Here is a 17,380-nt window from a genome sequence, read left to right as displayed (position 1 = left end):
TGATAAACATAGGGAACCTGGCTTCGTGGCTGTCCTTGTGAAACAGATTTGTACATTGAAACGGATGGATTTGTGAATGACTGACATCATAAAATACGAAGACCTGGGAAGATAAACAGGCTTTGAGACCACTCTATGCCCTCTGGAGTCTGAAGTAGCTACTGTTGGAGGCCAACCACTGAGCTGTAAAGCACAGCAGCATTTCCCAGGTTTATAAATTTTAAAGGGACCCTTGATTACTCCCCCATCCCATCCCAACCGAGATATACAAAATAACACACATGACACAATTTACGTAAATATTTTTCAAGGTTTTATTGCAAACCAAAGTTGGTTTATCACACACAAAAAAAGTTGTGTGGTGGTGGGGGGAGGAATTGTACATATTATAACCATGTTAATTACAGTACATTAAAATGGTGGTTTACATTACAAATAAGCCTGTCAGTTTAAATATACTAGTGTTATAACCCAATGTACAGACTTTTCTTTATACAATACATACAATTATCAGGAATGCAAAAAAAAAAAAAAAAGAAAGAAAGAAAGAAAGAAAAACATAAATAATGCCCATTTTACAGGTGACATTTTAAACAATGGAAAATACCAGGCTTTGACCGACAACTGGGGCATTGGTCCATAAAAACCCTTTCTAAAAATAGAAATATTTGTAGCAGCAATGCTTTCTTTAAGCATCTGGATACAAGTCATTGCAAGACCATTTTCAATAAATTTTCGTTATTAACTGTATCTTACAAAAAAAACAAAAACAAAAACAAACGGTCTACACGTAAATTTATCTTCCAAATATGGAAGAAACGAACAATGTCCCACATTGTAGTGTCCTGCAAGTGTCACATTGAGGCTTAGAACGAAATCCGTCTGGGATCAAGCATACCACACTCATACCACTGTTCACACAGGAAATCCACAAGGAAAAATAAAGAACTGAAACACTCTGCAAAAGGAAAAGCTTTGGAGCTAACACGATCTCATCAGAAAAGGCACATTTCGTAAGATTCGTTATCACGGCCCAGACGGACCCTTCCGAAAACCCTTCTCAGAACCGCGTCACCCACTAAGACTACTGCCATCTGTCCAAGGCGGCACGCAATGCTCAGAGATAGCACCATGTTGGAAGGAAGAATAAAAATGAAAACCTCATGAGCTCACTGAGAGGAGGGTGTGCTCTTCAAAAAGCTTCCAGCAAACAGTGTGCAATAAGATTGCCAAGATGTGCAAGCTTCCAGAGATGTGCAAATTCTCTTGTAAGATGTCCTGTCAGCCGGCAGCTCCGCCACGAGGCTAACTAAAAACGCTTACGGACACACATAAAATCCTTCAAGACCAACCCCGAGGACTGTTCAGAGGAAGGAGTCCATGGGAGGGGCATAGGAGAAGCCCAGGAAGGCCTCAGCCGCCTCCTGGACGCTGGCTGTGAGAAGGATGCTGTCGGGAGACCTGCCGATGGAGTTGGGGACTGGCTCTTCGGTGAACTCAGGATCGAAGTGCCGCAGGTCACTAGGTCCACTCTACGGTGGAGAAAAAAAAAAAAAAAGGCACTCAGTGTCAAGAATTCTGTGTGCAGACAGGACAAGGAAATCCTCATTTTGGGGCTTTAAATACTGGAGCTCCAGTCTTTGGAATACTATATGGAGACTCCCACACTAACCCTCCATTTCAGGCACAAAACCCACAGGCCACACAAAGTTTACATAACGAGGAGGGTGTTCCCTTTTTATCCTTTGGTACTTTAATTGATGAATGTGTGGAAAGGTTATGTTAGCTTGTGGGACAAAAATTCTACTTTTTAATCTAGGTGAAACAATGATTTGTGAATAAAAGATCTGCCAATGTCTTCCCTGAAGGCCCTCTACTCCCGACCACCAATCCTGATTTCAAGAAGCACCCTTTGGACCCTCCTAGACTCAGAAAGACACTCACCACATTTGGGTTAAAAGGGGGTGTAATCTTCTTGTTAATGAGATCATCCCAGTTAATTAGGGAGAAGAAGACATGACTCTTAATCTCCATCTGTCGAGAAGAAAACAGGAGATGAATTTAGACAGGTGGAATTCAGGAAGGGCAGCGGGGTCCAGGCAGCTTCCCAGAGAGCCCAGGAGAACAGGAAAAAGTTACTCACAAAGTCGTCCTTGGCGCCCAGCCTCTTTGTCCTGTCCTTTTGCAGGAGGCCCTCCAGGAGGTGTCTGGCAGAGTTGGTAATATTTGGCTTCAGCTGGAGGGGCTTGTTCAAAATGTTGTCATACATCTCAGCTGTGTTGCGGCTGTAGAAAGGAGGCTGAAAGAAGGGGGAAAATGCTCGGTTGGAACGTTTGTACAGCAAGCACCACAACAACAGAGAAAAAGTCTGTACAGATCTAGATTAAGCTAGATCTGACAAAGCCTTTCCCTTAATAGATTCTTTGCCCTGGATTTCAAAACTATTTTGGGACCCTTATCAAGGGGTAGATATCTGGTGGAAGGGGAATTTACAAAAGAAAAATTCACTAAGAGCTTACTCTAAAACACTTATAAAATAACCAATGGGCTTCTCTTATCAGCATCTGATAAGCTTATTGATAAAAGGGCAAAATACAACGACCAGATCTGCAATGGGGCTTGAGCGCCCAGGTAAGTCTGGACTTATGAAACCACGGAGGAAGATTCCATAGCTCTCAATGCACCTACTCACCAGGCCATATAGCATCTCATATAGGACGGCCCCCAGGCACCACCAGTCCACTGTCCTGTCATAAGGTTGCTTGTGGAGCACCTCAGGTGCGAGATACTGAAACACAAAGCCAGAAGACAGAGTTTAGAAGACTGTGAAACAGGGCAATCCCACAACCAGGCCTGCACTTTGAAAGGGCTGAGACCCTGAATCCACTTCCAGGATACATTTCTTTACATTACTTCCCAATAAAACTGTGGGACTTGGGAGGCTGACTGGCCAGGTATGGGTGCTGATATTTAGGAAGTGACTGGGCACCCAACGGATCGCTTACTTGGAATTTACAACCTTTCATGACATGGCTTTTGCAAACATCGGGTCTTAATGAAAGCAACGTAAGGCCTTGCGATTTCTCATGCTGCATCAAACAGCACATATTTCCCTTGGACTCAACTGGACTGAGAAACCTCTGAGAACAACCCACCCTTCTGGTAGTTTCAGTTATTTTTGCACTTGGCTCTCCCAGGAAGGGGCAGACAGGACACCAAATGGACAGCACTCCTACCTCGGGCGTGCCACAGAAGGTGGATGTCGTGCCGTTGTGTTCGATGTTCTCCTTGCAGAGCCCAAAGTCAGTAAGGACAATGTGTCCCTGTGAATCCAGCAGAATATTCTCTGGTTTTAAGTCTCTGTAAAAAACCAAAAAAGTTGTGTAAGTTAATTTCATTTCATAAGAAAGCCTCTGTGAAAATAATAGCTTGGGTTATTTAGAAGCATTTTCAATTCACTGTAGCTGTATAGTGAATTTAAAAAAGGGAGTCCTTGTTCTGCTAATCTATTCTGGATTAGGCACAATCCTAGCCAGCTAGCTCCTGGTGGCATGGAGTCAAGGCAGCTCCCATGCTAAGGGATCTGGTTTTAGGTGACCGAACTATACAGAAATACAATTTATTTTAAGGCTCTGTGGAAGGCTAGGGCTCAGTCTCCTTTCTACCCGGAAAGGTAACCTTGAGAGCTCTCCAGCTTACCTATAAACGATGTTCAGAGAGTGCAGGTAACCCAAGGCACTGGCTATTTCAGCAGCATAGAAGCGAGCCCGTGGTTCCAGGAAGCAACGTTCCCTCTGGAGATGGTAGAACAGCTGCAGGAGACAGAACAAAGTTAGGCTGGGTTGCCAAGGCTTGATAACAATGCATTTAATTAGTCTCAACATATACAGCTAAAGGGGACAATTGCAGGAAGCGGCCTTAAATAGTCTATTAACTATTTGCAACCTTCAGGTTGAAGGAAAGGCTAATTCTGGTAACTTTTCCCCCCCATCATTGAAAAACTTTCCTCTCCAACTAAAACCAAGAATGCTGTGCTCAGACACTCAAAGGTTAGCTCATATTCCTGCCACTCACCTCTCCACCGTTGATGTAGTCAAGGACAAAGTACAATTTGTCAGCAGTCTGAAAAGAGAAGTGGAGGCCCACCAGGAAAGGGTGTTTCACATTCTTCAGCAGAACATTCCGTTCCGACATAATATGTTTCTCCTAGAAAAAGGACAATTAAGATTTAGTGGCAAATTTCAACTTGGTACCAGAATTCCAAGGTAAAACCATTCAATGAATGTCTATCTCCAACTCCAATCCATCCAGTGCATTCCGTACCTCCTTCTTTTTCAGGATGGCTTTCTTCTGTAAAACTTTGACTGCATAGAATGCTTCTTCTGCTTTGTGTCTTGCTAGAAGAACCTGGAATTTCAATTTAAAAAAATCATTTTGCTATCTATACCCAGGGAGAATGTAAAATGAATGCATGAAAGATTGGAAGTCATAAGGTCTTCGGATCTGACATTACCTTCCCAAAACTGCCTTTTCCAATCACTTTCAAGAAGTGAAAGTCAGATGGTTTAGCGTGAGGATTGGATGATGGGCCAAGGTTGATTTGCTGAGAAGGGCTTGGCTGGAAAAGAAAACATTTTCTTTTAATACCCTTGCTTCAAAGGAGGACAAGGATAAAGGACAGACAATGTAAAAGGTGTTATATCTGCAAATGACTGAGGCAAGTCACCACCACCCCTCCCAGACTTAACCAAGACTACTGTATGGGAGTATGGAAATTGTACACAATTGTTGTACCCAGATAAGACTTTTAGGCAATAAGCCTTTTAAAATACTTCACTGACTCAATAGTTAAATAACTGCTTATGTCACTTGTTATGCCATTAACTAGGCATTCCTGCCTTGATACTAATTTCTAGAAATGCTACTGTAATCCATCGATGTAGGAATACTAACTGACTCATTTACAAGATTCCTCTACAGAAGCATCACAAAGAGAGAATACTTACTGGAGGAGAAGGGTTGGCATTCATAAGCTCAGGCTCCTGAGGTTGGGAGATTTTCAAAATGGACTGAACTTCAGGGCTGCAGAGAAAGGAACAACTTAGAACTTCTTTAACTCGACACGAGGGGGCACACTAACACCAGTAGTAAGTTTCTGGCTCACTTGCCGCCACCCCCCCCCTCCCCCCCCCCCCCCCCGCCTCTTCGGAGCGTTTCAACTAAAAACACCCAAAGAAGTAACTCAGTTAAAGAAAATAATAAACCCAGTTAAATACAAGGATGAGGGTTGTTCTTCGTGTTAACAGGGGGTGAACTAAGCCAACACGAAACTCTTTATCTTTCAGCTCTAGGACAGGCCAAATGAGCACATTAAGTTTTAACGTCTAAAATGTTTTCAATTGGGACTTAAAACAGAAAAGGTTCCCACCCTCCGGGAAGGTTTCAGCTTTCTGATCAACCTTCTGATGAGATTGTGTCTTTAGGGCTGGTAAAATGAAACTTTACTACTTATTTTTATTTCTCCCAATCCTCCCCAAAACTTACTGTTTGCATGCATAGGAGTTATTGGCAATCTTCTGAATAAAGTCGTTCAGGCCCATCCTCCTCTGTTTCATGAAAGCTGTGAATTAAGAGAGGAGAAATAAATAAACGTCTAGATGGCTTCATAAGGTCCGACGCCACACAAACTAATCTGATGCGCGACCCTAAAAACAAGTCCCCTTCGCGTGTCCTAGAAGTTCAGTAAAATTCCTACACTCACCGATGAGAATTGCTACCATTCCCCTCATTCTGGAGTAAGTGAGGGTGCCCCTAGCAGCCTCGGTTTTCACCGTCATCTCCGCAGAGAGTGCGCAGCGAGACGTTGGTGACGGGAGACCGGCTCAGCCAACACTGTCCGCGAGCCGCGCCGCCTGCTTTATAAGCCCTGAGCCGCCGCAGGGGCGGGGCCCACGCGACAATGCGGAAGAGGCCCCGCCCAGTCCCCGCCCCAAGCCCCACCTCCAGCGGCCGCGGCGCCAGGAAGGCTTCTCCTTGGCGGGCGGTGGAGGGCGGTTCGGCCCCCCAGCCCGAGGGCGAGCCCGGGGCGGGGGCGGCGGGCGCAGGGACTGCCCGGGAGGCCCGGCGCGGGACTGTTATCTGCCTCTCTCCGCTCCCCGGCAGAGAGAGGGAAACCGCAGGCGGAGGGGGCGGGGGCAGGGAGAGTCCGGGGTAATTTTCCACCTTTCTCATTTATTCCGCCCAGCTAGGAAATCAGAGTCGCGGCACAGGGCGCTTTTCGCCCGGTGCTCCGCCAGCGGGTGGCTCTGTGCCCGCTTAAGTTAGTCAAACCCTGACTGCCGATTTCCTCCCGGTCCCGGAGCCGACCCTCTCCCCTAACTCCCCCAGCAGCCTCATCAGCCTCGACCCGGCGGCCGTGCACCACCAGCCGGAGGTGTCCGTCGGCCGAGGGGAGCCCCGCGCGCCCTCATCTGAGGGGTCACCGTGGGTCCGGGACAACCGGTGGGACCCCCGCTTTCGCCGCCTTCTCTCCGGCCTCAGTTCCTTCACCCTGAGAACGCGCACCCTCCACCCCCACCGGACACCCCCCCCACCCGGCCCCGCTCCGACTCGCGGGAGCCGAGCGACTAGCGGCGGAGCGGAACAGTCCCCGCGTGGCAGGCGCGGCGCTTACCCAGGCCAGTCAGCAGGAAGGACTCGCTGCGTTTCTGCGCCTCGGCCCTCTTTTTGTGGCGGGGCCGAAGCAGAGACTCGAGCCGGGCCCTGGCCAGCGCGCCCTGCATCTCCCCCATGGGCAGCGGCGGCCGGGCGCGCAGCGGGCGAGGGCGACAGGAGAACACTGACGTTTCCTTGAAGGAGCCGCCGTGACTCAGGCCGGGCAAGATTTCCTGCCCCGAGACCCAAAACAAACAAATGGCCCTTGTGCACGGCCGAGCTGCTTCCGAAAACGCCTTTTTTGTGCTTTTGGCCAAAGCCAAGCAAGGCTGCAAAAATCCCAGAACTTGGAAGCGGAGGAAGGAAGGAAAGAAAGAGGGAAGGGGGAGGGAGAGGTCAGGAATGTGTAGGGGAGGGGGCGGAAATAAAAGTCGTCTCTGCACTAAAGAAAAAAAAAAAGTACAATCTGCATTTCACTTTTACCCCCCCCCCATCTTTGAGAACATTCTGTCCGTTCCGCATGTAATTTTTTTCTCTTGCATCTTTAATCTCCGCCACGCCAAGAACACGTGAAGAAGTGGCAAGTTCGGGGAGTGGTGGCTCTGCGCTAGGCGCCGACCTGGCGTGACCCCGGGCACCGGCGACTCCCCATCCCCTTTCCCGCTCCCCCACCTGACAACGTAGCAAGGTCGCGTTACATTGTCTTTAAAACCCTCAGTTTGTCCTCGTCTTCCCCGGCCCTTCTCCGGTTTATTCCGGGGCTGACTCGGGAGTCTTCTTACAGTTTAACCACCTTGCTCTTTCTCTCGAGTCCCAGTTTATCTGCGATAAACTGGACTCGAGCACTCGCGAAAGATTAGCCGGGTGCCTGCGCTCCAGAAAGCGGAGGAGAGAGAGAGGCTCGGTAGAGCGGCGGAGCGGTGCCTTCCAGTAACCCCGCCGCTGGGAGATGCCTGGGCGCTGCAGTCTGACCGCGGCGCGAGGATTCGAGCCAGCGCTGACCGGGGAAGCCACGAGCACAGCAACTGGGCCAGAGCGGAGACGGCGGCAAGTTACCAAGGTTTGCAGGGCCGGTACCTGGCGCTTGCCGGTGCTGTCTGCCGTGGCCTGCCCTGCCGTGACCCCTGACTGTCAAGGGCCCTGCCATCTTGGAGTTGCATACTGGGTCTGACACCCTCTGAAACACCAGCTGTCAAACCAAGAATAGCCTGTGAAGCGGGTTTTCTTTCGTCCTGGGCAGGGATTTGTTTTGCAGGCACAACCACCTCATTTGCCCTAATATGATCTGTAGCCTCAGCTGCTTCTTGGTTTGCTCAGTTGCAACAGCTCCAGACTGGGAGAAAGGAACACACATCATCTCTCCTGGAGAGTGGCTGGGAAGTGTTGAGCAACACTACCTAAAGGGTTGAGCACCCACCTAAAAAAGCACTTCTCAGGTGCCTGAAATTGACGCTCCAACCTCAGGCAGGGTTTAGGAAACTCCAAATCACAGTAACTGGCCCATTCCTGCTTCCTCTTCCATGGATTCTTCATATAATACGACTTTGTTACTGCTGATGGCCCCCATACTCCTTGTTCCATTTCAACTAGCCCAGCGGGTCCCTGTTTCCACACCATGCAGCCCTGTTTTAAGCCAGCAAATTTGCACTGGGTGTTATACGCAACCCGTGAATCACTGATCACTACATCAAAACCTAATCTGTTGGCTAATTGCACTTAATAAAAAGAAAAGAGAGCAAATCTTGCAAAGACTGCAAAGAAATACCAGCCTGCACCAAGATTTCTGCTTGTTTGGTCTTAAAGTATGAAACTGAGAAAACTTCCATCAGACCCCTCCCCCACTGCGTCCCCACCTCTTGTGCCTTTCCCAGGCCAAGAAGCCTCAGATCCTCTAAAGCATCTTCCTTTTACCCCTTCCCTCTGAATTAAAGTAATAAAAGTACACAAACCTTTCAAAGGGGATCTTAGAGCTTCCTCTTTCATTCTTCAGGTTGCCTAGGATATGAAGGTTGGGGATTACTTTCTGGAGTTTGGAGGTAGAGCTCAGTTATGGTTGGAACAGCCTCCCTGCTATGTGCCTGATAAGGCTGAAAACTGAGATGACAGGGAGCAGAAGAGTCAGAGGCAGCCGTCCTCTGTTATGCACCCCACTTTATATGAAGGCAATTTACATACAGGAAGGGAGCAAGCTGCAAAGTTCAACACTAGGCCATTTATTCTCTCCATTGCAACATCACTCAGAAAATTACAGTCCTCAGCGTCCTGACTTTATTACACCCCCAGCAAGACACACAAGAAATGTAACTTGACTGATCATCATTACAAATCAGTCCAGAAAAAATTCAAAACACATGCAGAGCCTTCATATTTTCAAAGACGCTCTGCCACGTGCATTCCAGAAGGAACGTGGAATTCAAGTTAGAGGGCTCTAAGAGGAATAGAGAAGAGGCACAACCATATGATTTGTGGTTGGAACAGAAAAGGAACGTCTGATGTTCTCCTTCCTCCCCCTACCCTAATGTTCAGCAGTTGGAGACGGACGGTCTGCTAAACTTATCATTTAACGTAGAGACTCAAGTTGTTGAGACTGGCTTTTCTTCCAACCGGATACCTGAAGGGTGGAGCAGGCGCCCCCTGTTCTGTCCCAGCAACCTACTAAGACTTCCGAACAGGAAGGTGACACACAGCGGCGGGTGGATGGGGTAGGGGGAGTTGGGGCGGGAGACGGGGGACGGTGTGTGACGCGTGCCTGTTAACTCTGTATGGGCTTTGGGTAGCCCTGTGGACGCTACTCAAAGGCTTGATCTGGTCTTCCTTCCTGTCGCCAGCCTCTTTCTTTGGTCCAGGTCGTCTTCCTAAGGGAGGAATCCGGCCCCTTTCCTCTTACTCCCTGGTGGCGAAGTGGTCAGAGTTGCGTCACCAAATTATGCTTGGAAATGCAACCCAGAGGGCGATCGTGTTCTCTGGCAGAACCACTCTGGCATGCAGAATTTCCCCCCCTTCTCCTGAGGTTTAATCAGTTCCAGGTAATTTCTCTACAACACCTTGTGCAGTCACAGAAAATACAGATGGCTTGATAGGAGGTAGACTAATTACCTCCCCACTCCTCCAAGCCAGTAATCTCATTTATGCTTCATAGTGGGGAAACTGCAATCAAAACACTCAAATGGAAATGATTCACCAAGATATAAAGTTTGCATGGAAACAAATCATTTTCCAGTGCATGTATATTTTAATGCTTAAGAAAATCATTTAGTTCTTCTACTTTAATTTTCCTTAAGGAAGGACTGTAAATACTGAAACCTGAAAGCTTTCCGAAGATAGGACCCTTTTCATTTTTTAATTCGCAGGTTCAGAAAACAAATTCCTGGTATTTCTCAACATGCGAAAGCAAATATTTTGAAAAATATATATATATATATTTTTTTTAAAGATTTTATTTATTTATTTATTTGAGAGAGAGAGAGAGACAGTGAGAGAGAGCACGAGCAAGGAGAAGGTCAGAGAGCGAAGCAGACTCCCCATGGAGCTGGGAGCCTGATGTGGGACTCGATCCCGGGACTCCAGGATCACGCCCTGAGCCGAAGGCAGTCGTCCAACCAACTGAGCCACCCAGGCGTCCCGAAAAATATATTTTTTAAAGATTTATTTATTTATTTGAGAGAGAGCGCGCAAACAAGGGGGCAGGTAGAGGCAGAGGGGAAGGGAGAGAGAATCCTCAGGCCAACTCCCTTCTGAGCGGGGAGCCCAAAGCTGAGCTCCATCCATGACCCTGAGATCATGACTTGAACAGAAACCAAGAGTCAGACTCTTAACCGACTGAGTCACTAGGCGTCCCCAAAAATATTTGTATAAGGACTTAGCTCTTTGACTACATCTTAAGTGTGTTAGCTCTATAGTGTCTTCATTTCCTAGTTAGAATACTTTCCATTGATAAAGACAATGTAATTGTTTTGTATTGCCCAAAGGGCCAAAAATTTCAGAACAATTATGTGCACAGTTTGATTGATTCTTTCATTGATGCTAATAGGATCCTTTTCCTGAACCATCACCAAAAAAAGTATAAACACCAAAAAACATAATCATTACTCCAGAGAGTAACTAAATGCATCAGTTTTTGTTGAAGGTTGTCACCAAATGCATGCCCCCCCCTTTTTACAGTATTCATTAAACAGAAAAAGATGATAGCAAATAAGTTTATGCACAAGAGCTATTGTAGTAAGGAATCAGCAATGGTAGTTAAAAAGAGTCTATAGACCACAGATTCTATAGTGATTACTATATTCTGTGCTCTTAATTGTTGAAAGTGACAGGCATAAAGAAGGTAAGGATGAGATTGAAGAGATAACTATGAGAGAAACACATTACTTCGGAATAGCAAGGTTCAATGTTATTAAAACTCACAAAACCACGTGCTTTATTTCTGCAGGGCCTATTTCTTTCCTAAGACTGTGGTTTTGCATAAAGCAGGGCTCTCCACTGGAAGATCCTTGGAATAGGGTTTTGCGACATAACGTCCATGTGGCTGTCTAGTGGAGAGACCTTGGTTGTGCTAACAGCACTCTTCAGCTATTGATGATTAGGTAATTGTTATTTTTCTTCTGAGTTGAGCAGATGATAGGTAAAATTGTGAAGTAGCGAAACTTGCTTTTGAAATCAGATTTATCTCCTCCCTATAGCCCTTCTCTGTCACTGGAGTGAGCTGTGGTGCCTCTCCTGCTTCACTTCCCACCCACAGCCCCCCTGAGCTCTGTTGTCCTGCAGACTGTGAAGTATTGCCTTCCGCCCTCCTCCCTGCGAATGCCAGCTGTCTCAAAGCCCTGTTCTCAGCTAATCGCCCCAGGAGGTATTGACCTGATTCTCCTTCCCTCTCTCCCTGGCTTTCCCCCTCCTTCCCTCCCTTCCTCCCTTCCTCCCTCCCTCCCTTCCTCCCTCCTTCCCTCTCTTCCTCCCTTCCTTCCATTTGTTCATGCAAGCATTTAACAAGCATTTATTAAGTAAGTATGAATATTAAGCTCAAGGGACACAAATATGACTAATCCCGTTATTTGAGATTCACAGAAGCTGTCATTCTGAGTGGGGATCACATGCATAAATTATGAGAGGATATGATGAGTGTTAAAACAGGGGTCCCAGCCATCTACCTTAGGAGAAGAGAGAGGGGAATTTTCTACTGGGGAAAAGCAGCACACGTGTAGTTGTTGAGGAAAGTCTCCCACAAAGGTGTAATATTTGGGCTGATCCTGGAAAGGTCAGCTGGGGACCAAAGAGGAATGTCATTCTAGGCAGAAGAAAGCACGAGTACCGAACTCTGAGGTGCCATGTAGCATCTCTGGAATGATTTGGAAATAGGGCCCTTACTTGGACCTCTTGCACAAGCAAAATGCACAGGGTCCTTGCTGCTGCTGCGAGAGCAAAACAGTGTATATGTACGTACATACGTACGTATGTACGTATGTATGTACGTATGTATGTATGTATGTAATTGACAGAAAGCACAAGCAGGGAGAGTGGCAGGCAGAGGGAGAAGCAGTCCCTTGAGCAAGGAGCCTGAAAGTGGGGATCTACCCTAGGATCCTGCGATCATGACCTGAACCGAAGGCAGATGCTTACCCGACTGAGCCACCTAGGCATCCAAAACAGCACTTTCAAAAAAAAAAAAAATCCTAGTGGCATAAATCTGTCTGTCCCTCTCACTGCCTCTCCTTCTCCAATCTCAATACTTATGGAATTAACAATGTTTTAAAAATGTGTTCACTTAAAGGCCTGCCAAGTATTAGTTTGTACAGGTATCTCTGTTTCTGGTACAGCTCTAGGCATGGCTCGAGTGCATCCATCCATCAACAGATTCTTTTAGAACTATGCTTCAGACACTGCTAGCTGCAGGAGGTATGCAGATGCACAGCACTCACCCAGGGAGGGGACAGGTGGGAAGTCACCTACAAAGGCACACTGAGCCCTACTGAGAAAGGATTAAAAGCCACAAGGAAAACTATCCCACCAAGGCTTTTACTTTTTTTTTTTCCCCCCACCAAGGCTTTTAAGGTGACACATTCCAGTATGTTTTGGAAAGTTCATTCAAACCAACGTGTGATCGATAACTCAACTGTTACTCCCCCAAAGGATATTTGCTTTTTTAAAAATACCCCTGGCTCATTAAACATGAACAAGTTTACACGCACAGACATATAAGGGAAGAAGCTGGAAGTTGGAATGGGAAATTCACATAGCTGGGGCATGGATGAGTGTTTAGACAAGGGTCGCTATAATCTGGCACAGGGTAGAACAATCTCACAGAGGGAGGGAATGACACCAATGTTCTGTATCTACCTCTCCTAGAAAGTCGCACCACAGGAAAGCTGGTGGGGGATAGGGTCATGGTCTGGTAGTAAGTTTTTTATTTCAATCAGTAAAGGAGGCTGGTGGTAGGTCTCAACAGGGGAGGTATGGTAATCTAGCTAACAACAAACCAAGGGGTCTAGCACAGGCTGAAAACCCACCTTATCCCCATCTTTTTTTTTTTTTTTTTTTTTTTTTTAGGAAAGAGAGAGATAGTGAGAGCATGAGCAGGGGGTGGGGAGAGGGAGAAGCAGGATCCCTGCTGATCAGGGAGCCAGACCTCTTTAGATTCCAGGACTCCCTGCCCCACCCCACCGCCATCAGGAGCCAAAGGCAGCCGCTTAACCTCCTGAGCCATCCAGGTGCCTCAGGCATTTGTGTTTTATTTTATTTTATTTTATTTTATTTTTTTAGTTTTATTTATTTATTTGACAGAGAGATCACAAGTAGGCAGAGAAGCAGGCAGAGAGAGAGGGGGAAGCAGGCTCCCTGCTGAGCAGAGAGCCCGATGTGGGGCTTGATCCCAGGACCCTGAGATCATGACCCGAGCCGAAAGTAGAGGCTTAACCCACTGAGCCACCCAGGCACCCCGGCATTTGTGTTTTAAAAGGCCTCTGTCAATTCAAAAATATTGATTTGTAATGATAAAATGCCAGGCATTGAGACAAGCAAATCCAGCTGGCTTTGGCCTTCAGAACCTCTTCCTTCACTCTGTCCCAAGTGAATACACACCTGCACTCCCTTTCCCTGACGGTCCCAGCCCTGCCTAACATTCAGGCAGCACAGGCTTGAAAAGTCTTCCCAGGCTGGATCCTTCAGAGACACACTTATCAAAGTTGTAACCTACATGGAGACAGTATAAAGGGCTCTCTTTCAGCCCGACTCCATTTACCATGTGCTAAGAGTAAATAAGGAACCTGGATTTTTGGCAGACAGCTTTTGCCAGACTGAAGGGAAACCTGAAAGCTTTAATTTGCCCAGAATAAATCTCTCCCTAAATCTCTCCCCTTTATGACCCTATAATTTATCTAGCAAGCAGCAACAGAAGCTCGTCCCAACCAAGGCTTGTTTCCTGTAAACCCTGCCTACAAATTGCCGGAACAAAATAAGATAAATCTGACGGTAACCGACATGGGAAAACCAGGGATAGGATGGCTGGTGGAAGGTTGACGGGGATCATTTGAATGTAATACAGTTTAGGGAATTTCCTCTTAATTTCAATCCTGAGTGGAAGTTACATATACCTTTATGTTACCTCCCTTAGCAAGCTCTGGAATGTCTGCAGCTTGCTGAAGGCGGGGCTCCTTGTGGTCCCTGTTCGTGGGCTACCCCTGAGGCTCATTACCTGTGAGATCCTAGACAAAGGATTCTCTGAGCCTTGCTGACCTGTATAATGGGGGTGCTAACTTAATATAAGTTACAAAAAATAACTGAAATAGAGAATTTAGTAAGTGCCTCATTCAGGTTGGAATCTCACGCAGGACCTAAGACATGTCTACGCTCCTCCCCCCCACCCTGCACACATCACAGCTACAAACAGAACATATCATACAACACAAATGGCTCCCACAACTCAAGAAAATAATGGTTATGGACTGTGCTTTAAGCCCATGAACCGTATGGGCCACTTAATCTGCTAGGCCAAGGACAGGCCGGCATGATGGGACTTCCATCAAAGGCCTGAAAAGACAATTCATTTTGTTCTTCAGATGTCCCCCTCCTTTTTTGATCTCCCCACAGACAATGCTCCAGAATGGGTTGTATCAAAGTACTAAATGCCATGATAAGGGAATAAATACTTATTTATCAAGCAAAGCTAAAGTTTAAGTAAAAAAAGCAGGGGCTAAGCTAAAAGCTAACCCAGCAGAGTTTTTAGTTGTTTAGGGTGTATGGGAGACAATAGAAAGTACATTTGGGCCTATTGAGAGGGTGGGGTCACTGAAAGCAGGTCAGAGAAGGCTAGCTAGCACAGAAGATGTTTTTCCTCTGTTATTCAACTTGTCAGGGAAAGAAGAACCAGGTCCACCCGAGTGTGTGTGGCCTGTTAGTTTTAGTCATTCAGACCTCTATGGAGCACTGTTTTGTGCCAGGTGGGGTGCTTAGTCCTGGTTCTAAGAAAGATACCCAAGATGGGCAACACTGCCACACTCCAGGAGGGCATGGTCCATATGTATTTGGCTAAATTGGACAGTGTTTTCCCAAAAGCAATTTTTTTTTTGTAAGTATCTGTAAGCTTTTTTGGGTTAAAAAAAGCTTACAGATACTTCTACTTTCTCTAAGGCCAAGCTATGCCCAAATGCCATTAGAATATAGTCTTGGGCAAATTTAACCATTTGGAATACTTAAATTTTCAAGTGAGGACTAAGCTGAAAGTACTCCTATAGCTGTGATTGTCTGGAAAAAGATAAATCTAAAAGGAAATTCTTGAATTCCGAGAACAACCTCATGTGTCTAATCCTTTGGAACCTCCCCTTCTCTACCTACCGCCCCCCACTATAGCCTTAGTTAGGGATTTTGTGGCTTGGTTATTTACATCTCAAGTGCCTCTCTGGACTGTTGAGTTCCTTGAAGATGAGACCACCTGGGCAAGATTCATGTTTCTTGCCTGACTAATGGTCTTTAATCAGGCCCTACTCTGCTTCCCCCTTTCCACTCTTCCCTTTGCTCTCCAGGCTGGCGCCATCTTGGCTCTGTTCCTTTTGCAAAGCCAACCTCGCGTCTGTCTTTGGGAGCTTATCTATGCCATGCCCTCCCCCTGGGGTGATTTCCTCCTGGTGCTCCCATGACTAGATCCTTCTTGCTGTTTAAATCTCAGAGTAAATATCACTTACATAGTGGACCTAAACTAACCAGCTGGCCATCATTTGTCATTCACCCTATTTCAATTATCTGCATATTAGTTTTATTATCTGGCATTTTTTGTGAGTTCATTGTCTGTCTCCTTGCACTAGAAAGCAGTCTCTCTAAGACAGGAATATCTGTTTTATTCTCCATAGTGTCTCTGGTGCCCAGAAGAGTGTGTGGCCCAAACCAAGTGCTTAATAAATGAAATGACTTAGTAGTATGCCCCTGATATATTGCTGGGCACAGAATTTAAAAACAAATTTTATTTTCCTGCCTTTACCTAATAATCAAGGGTACGTTTTCTTAGCAATTCCTTTACAACTCACTATGAAAAGCAAGAGAAAATCAAACCAAACAAAAAACTCTTGAGTTCAGGTATTTTGTTACATATTACGTATTATGCTATTCAACTTCAGAAAACTGAGGCACTAAATTTTATGAATGATGTACAATGAAGATTTTGAAATCAAGGTTGTTCCCTTGGTCTAATGAGGTCACTGAACAATCATATTGAATAACCATTTTTTGAGAAAACTGTAATACATACTCTTTTTTACAGATAACATTCAATGGATACTTTGTCAAGTCCAGGAAACTAAACCATTAGGAGGATGGCCATCTAGGCTCTCCTCTGCCCAGCTTGGTAAAGTGCCAATTTAGACTCTTATTCCAAGAATGACAGATAATCTTCCAACAGGTCAGAAAAATGTATCCTCTTTTTTCTCCCCTTTTAAACTTGCTCCCTAAATTTTCCATTGCCCTCCCCCAATTCTTTGCTATTAAGAAAGAATTTTAAAGTGAGAATCCATTAGGTTCCATGATACTTCTGCTTTCTGCTGAAGGCCCTCTGGCCTGTTCCTTTTATGAACCTCCCCAGTTTTGCAGGTGTGCAACGATCACATTCGTGAAATGTTGGTAGTTGACTAAGGAGAACTGTGCTTTTTTAAAGTTTAAAGAAATAGCAAACTATCTTTCCCAGAGTGGTGCAATTGGCGCTCTCTCTCAAAGTCTCTGACCAGCTTTCAATGATTGCCCTGCAGAATCTGTGAAAGCAGATGTGCCCTTAGTAGATAATGGTAGCAAGATGTCCCAGTGTATTTGTAGATACATAGGAATAAAGGTAGGGAAAACCCTCCTCATTAATGATACCATATGAATTTGGTTTATAGAAAAGCAGGCTGACATAGCCTCTTTGATTTCTGTCATTCAACCAAGATTCCCCAAGATGAACATTTCCCTGAACGAACATTTATTACAAAACACTCCTACTTTATTTTCTTTTTAAAATATTCTTTGCTACACAATGGTAGGGCCTTGATAAAAGGGTCCCTGTGCAGCATCTAGTATGTTGTTTTATTTTATTTATTTTTACTTTTTAAATTTATTTATTTGAGAGAGAGAGACAGAGATAGCCACAGAGAGAGCACACAAGAGACAGCACATAAGAGAGCATGAGTGGGGAGAGGAGGGAGAAGCAGGCTCCCCACTGAGCAGAAAGCTCGCTGTGGGACTTGATCTCATGGTCCTGGGATCATAACCTGAG

At 45.9% G+C, this 17,380-nt stretch overlaps 1 protein-coding gene across 4 annotated transcripts in view; it reads right to left on the bottom strand.

Annotated features, from left to right (window-relative positions):
• Positions 1–354: 354 nt before the first annotated feature.
• SGK1 (serum/glucocorticoid regulated kinase 1) overlaps positions 355–17,380 on the bottom strand; it is a 108,684-nt gene continuing 91,658 nt past the window's right edge. The window contains exons 1-12 of one of the 4 annotated variants that reach the window (XM_044248444.1): positions 8,604–8,794; positions 5,545–5,620; positions 5,007–5,082; positions 4,514–4,618; positions 4,324–4,407; positions 4,075–4,206; positions 3,700–3,812; positions 3,237–3,360; positions 2,693–2,788; positions 2,144–2,299; positions 1,945–2,034; positions 355–1,532 (exon numbers count right to left, since the gene is read on the bottom strand). In XM_044248444.1, coding sequence (XP_044104379.1) covers positions 1,365–1,532; positions 1,945–2,034; positions 2,144–2,299; positions 2,693–2,788; positions 3,237–3,360; positions 3,700–3,812; positions 4,075–4,206; positions 4,324–4,407; positions 4,514–4,618; positions 5,007–5,082; positions 5,545–5,620; positions 8,604–8,637 — 1,254 coding nt within the window. In that variant the 5' untranslated portion in view covers positions 8,638–8,794 and the 3' untranslated portion in view covers positions 355–1,364. Of the gene's footprint in view, positions 1,533–1,944; positions 2,035–2,143; positions 2,300–2,692; positions 2,789–3,236; positions 3,361–3,699; positions 3,813–4,074; positions 4,207–4,323; positions 4,408–4,513; positions 4,619–5,006; positions 5,083–5,544; positions 5,621–5,761; positions 5,882–6,673; positions 6,807–8,603; positions 8,795–17,380 lie in introns of those variants that run through there. The other 3 variants (XM_044248424.1, XM_044248434.1, XM_044248418.1) reach the window with 3 other exon arrangements.

The sequence above is a fragment of the Neovison vison genome, chromosome 1, assembly GCF_020171115.1.
Source record: "Neovison vison isolate M4711 chromosome 1, ASM_NN_V1, whole genome shotgun sequence".
NCBI lineage: Eukaryota > Metazoa > Chordata > Mammalia > Carnivora > Mustelidae > Neogale > Neogale vison.
The sequence above is the reverse complement of the archived record's forward strand: the minus strand, read 5'-3'. Positions and strand labels throughout refer to the sequence as shown.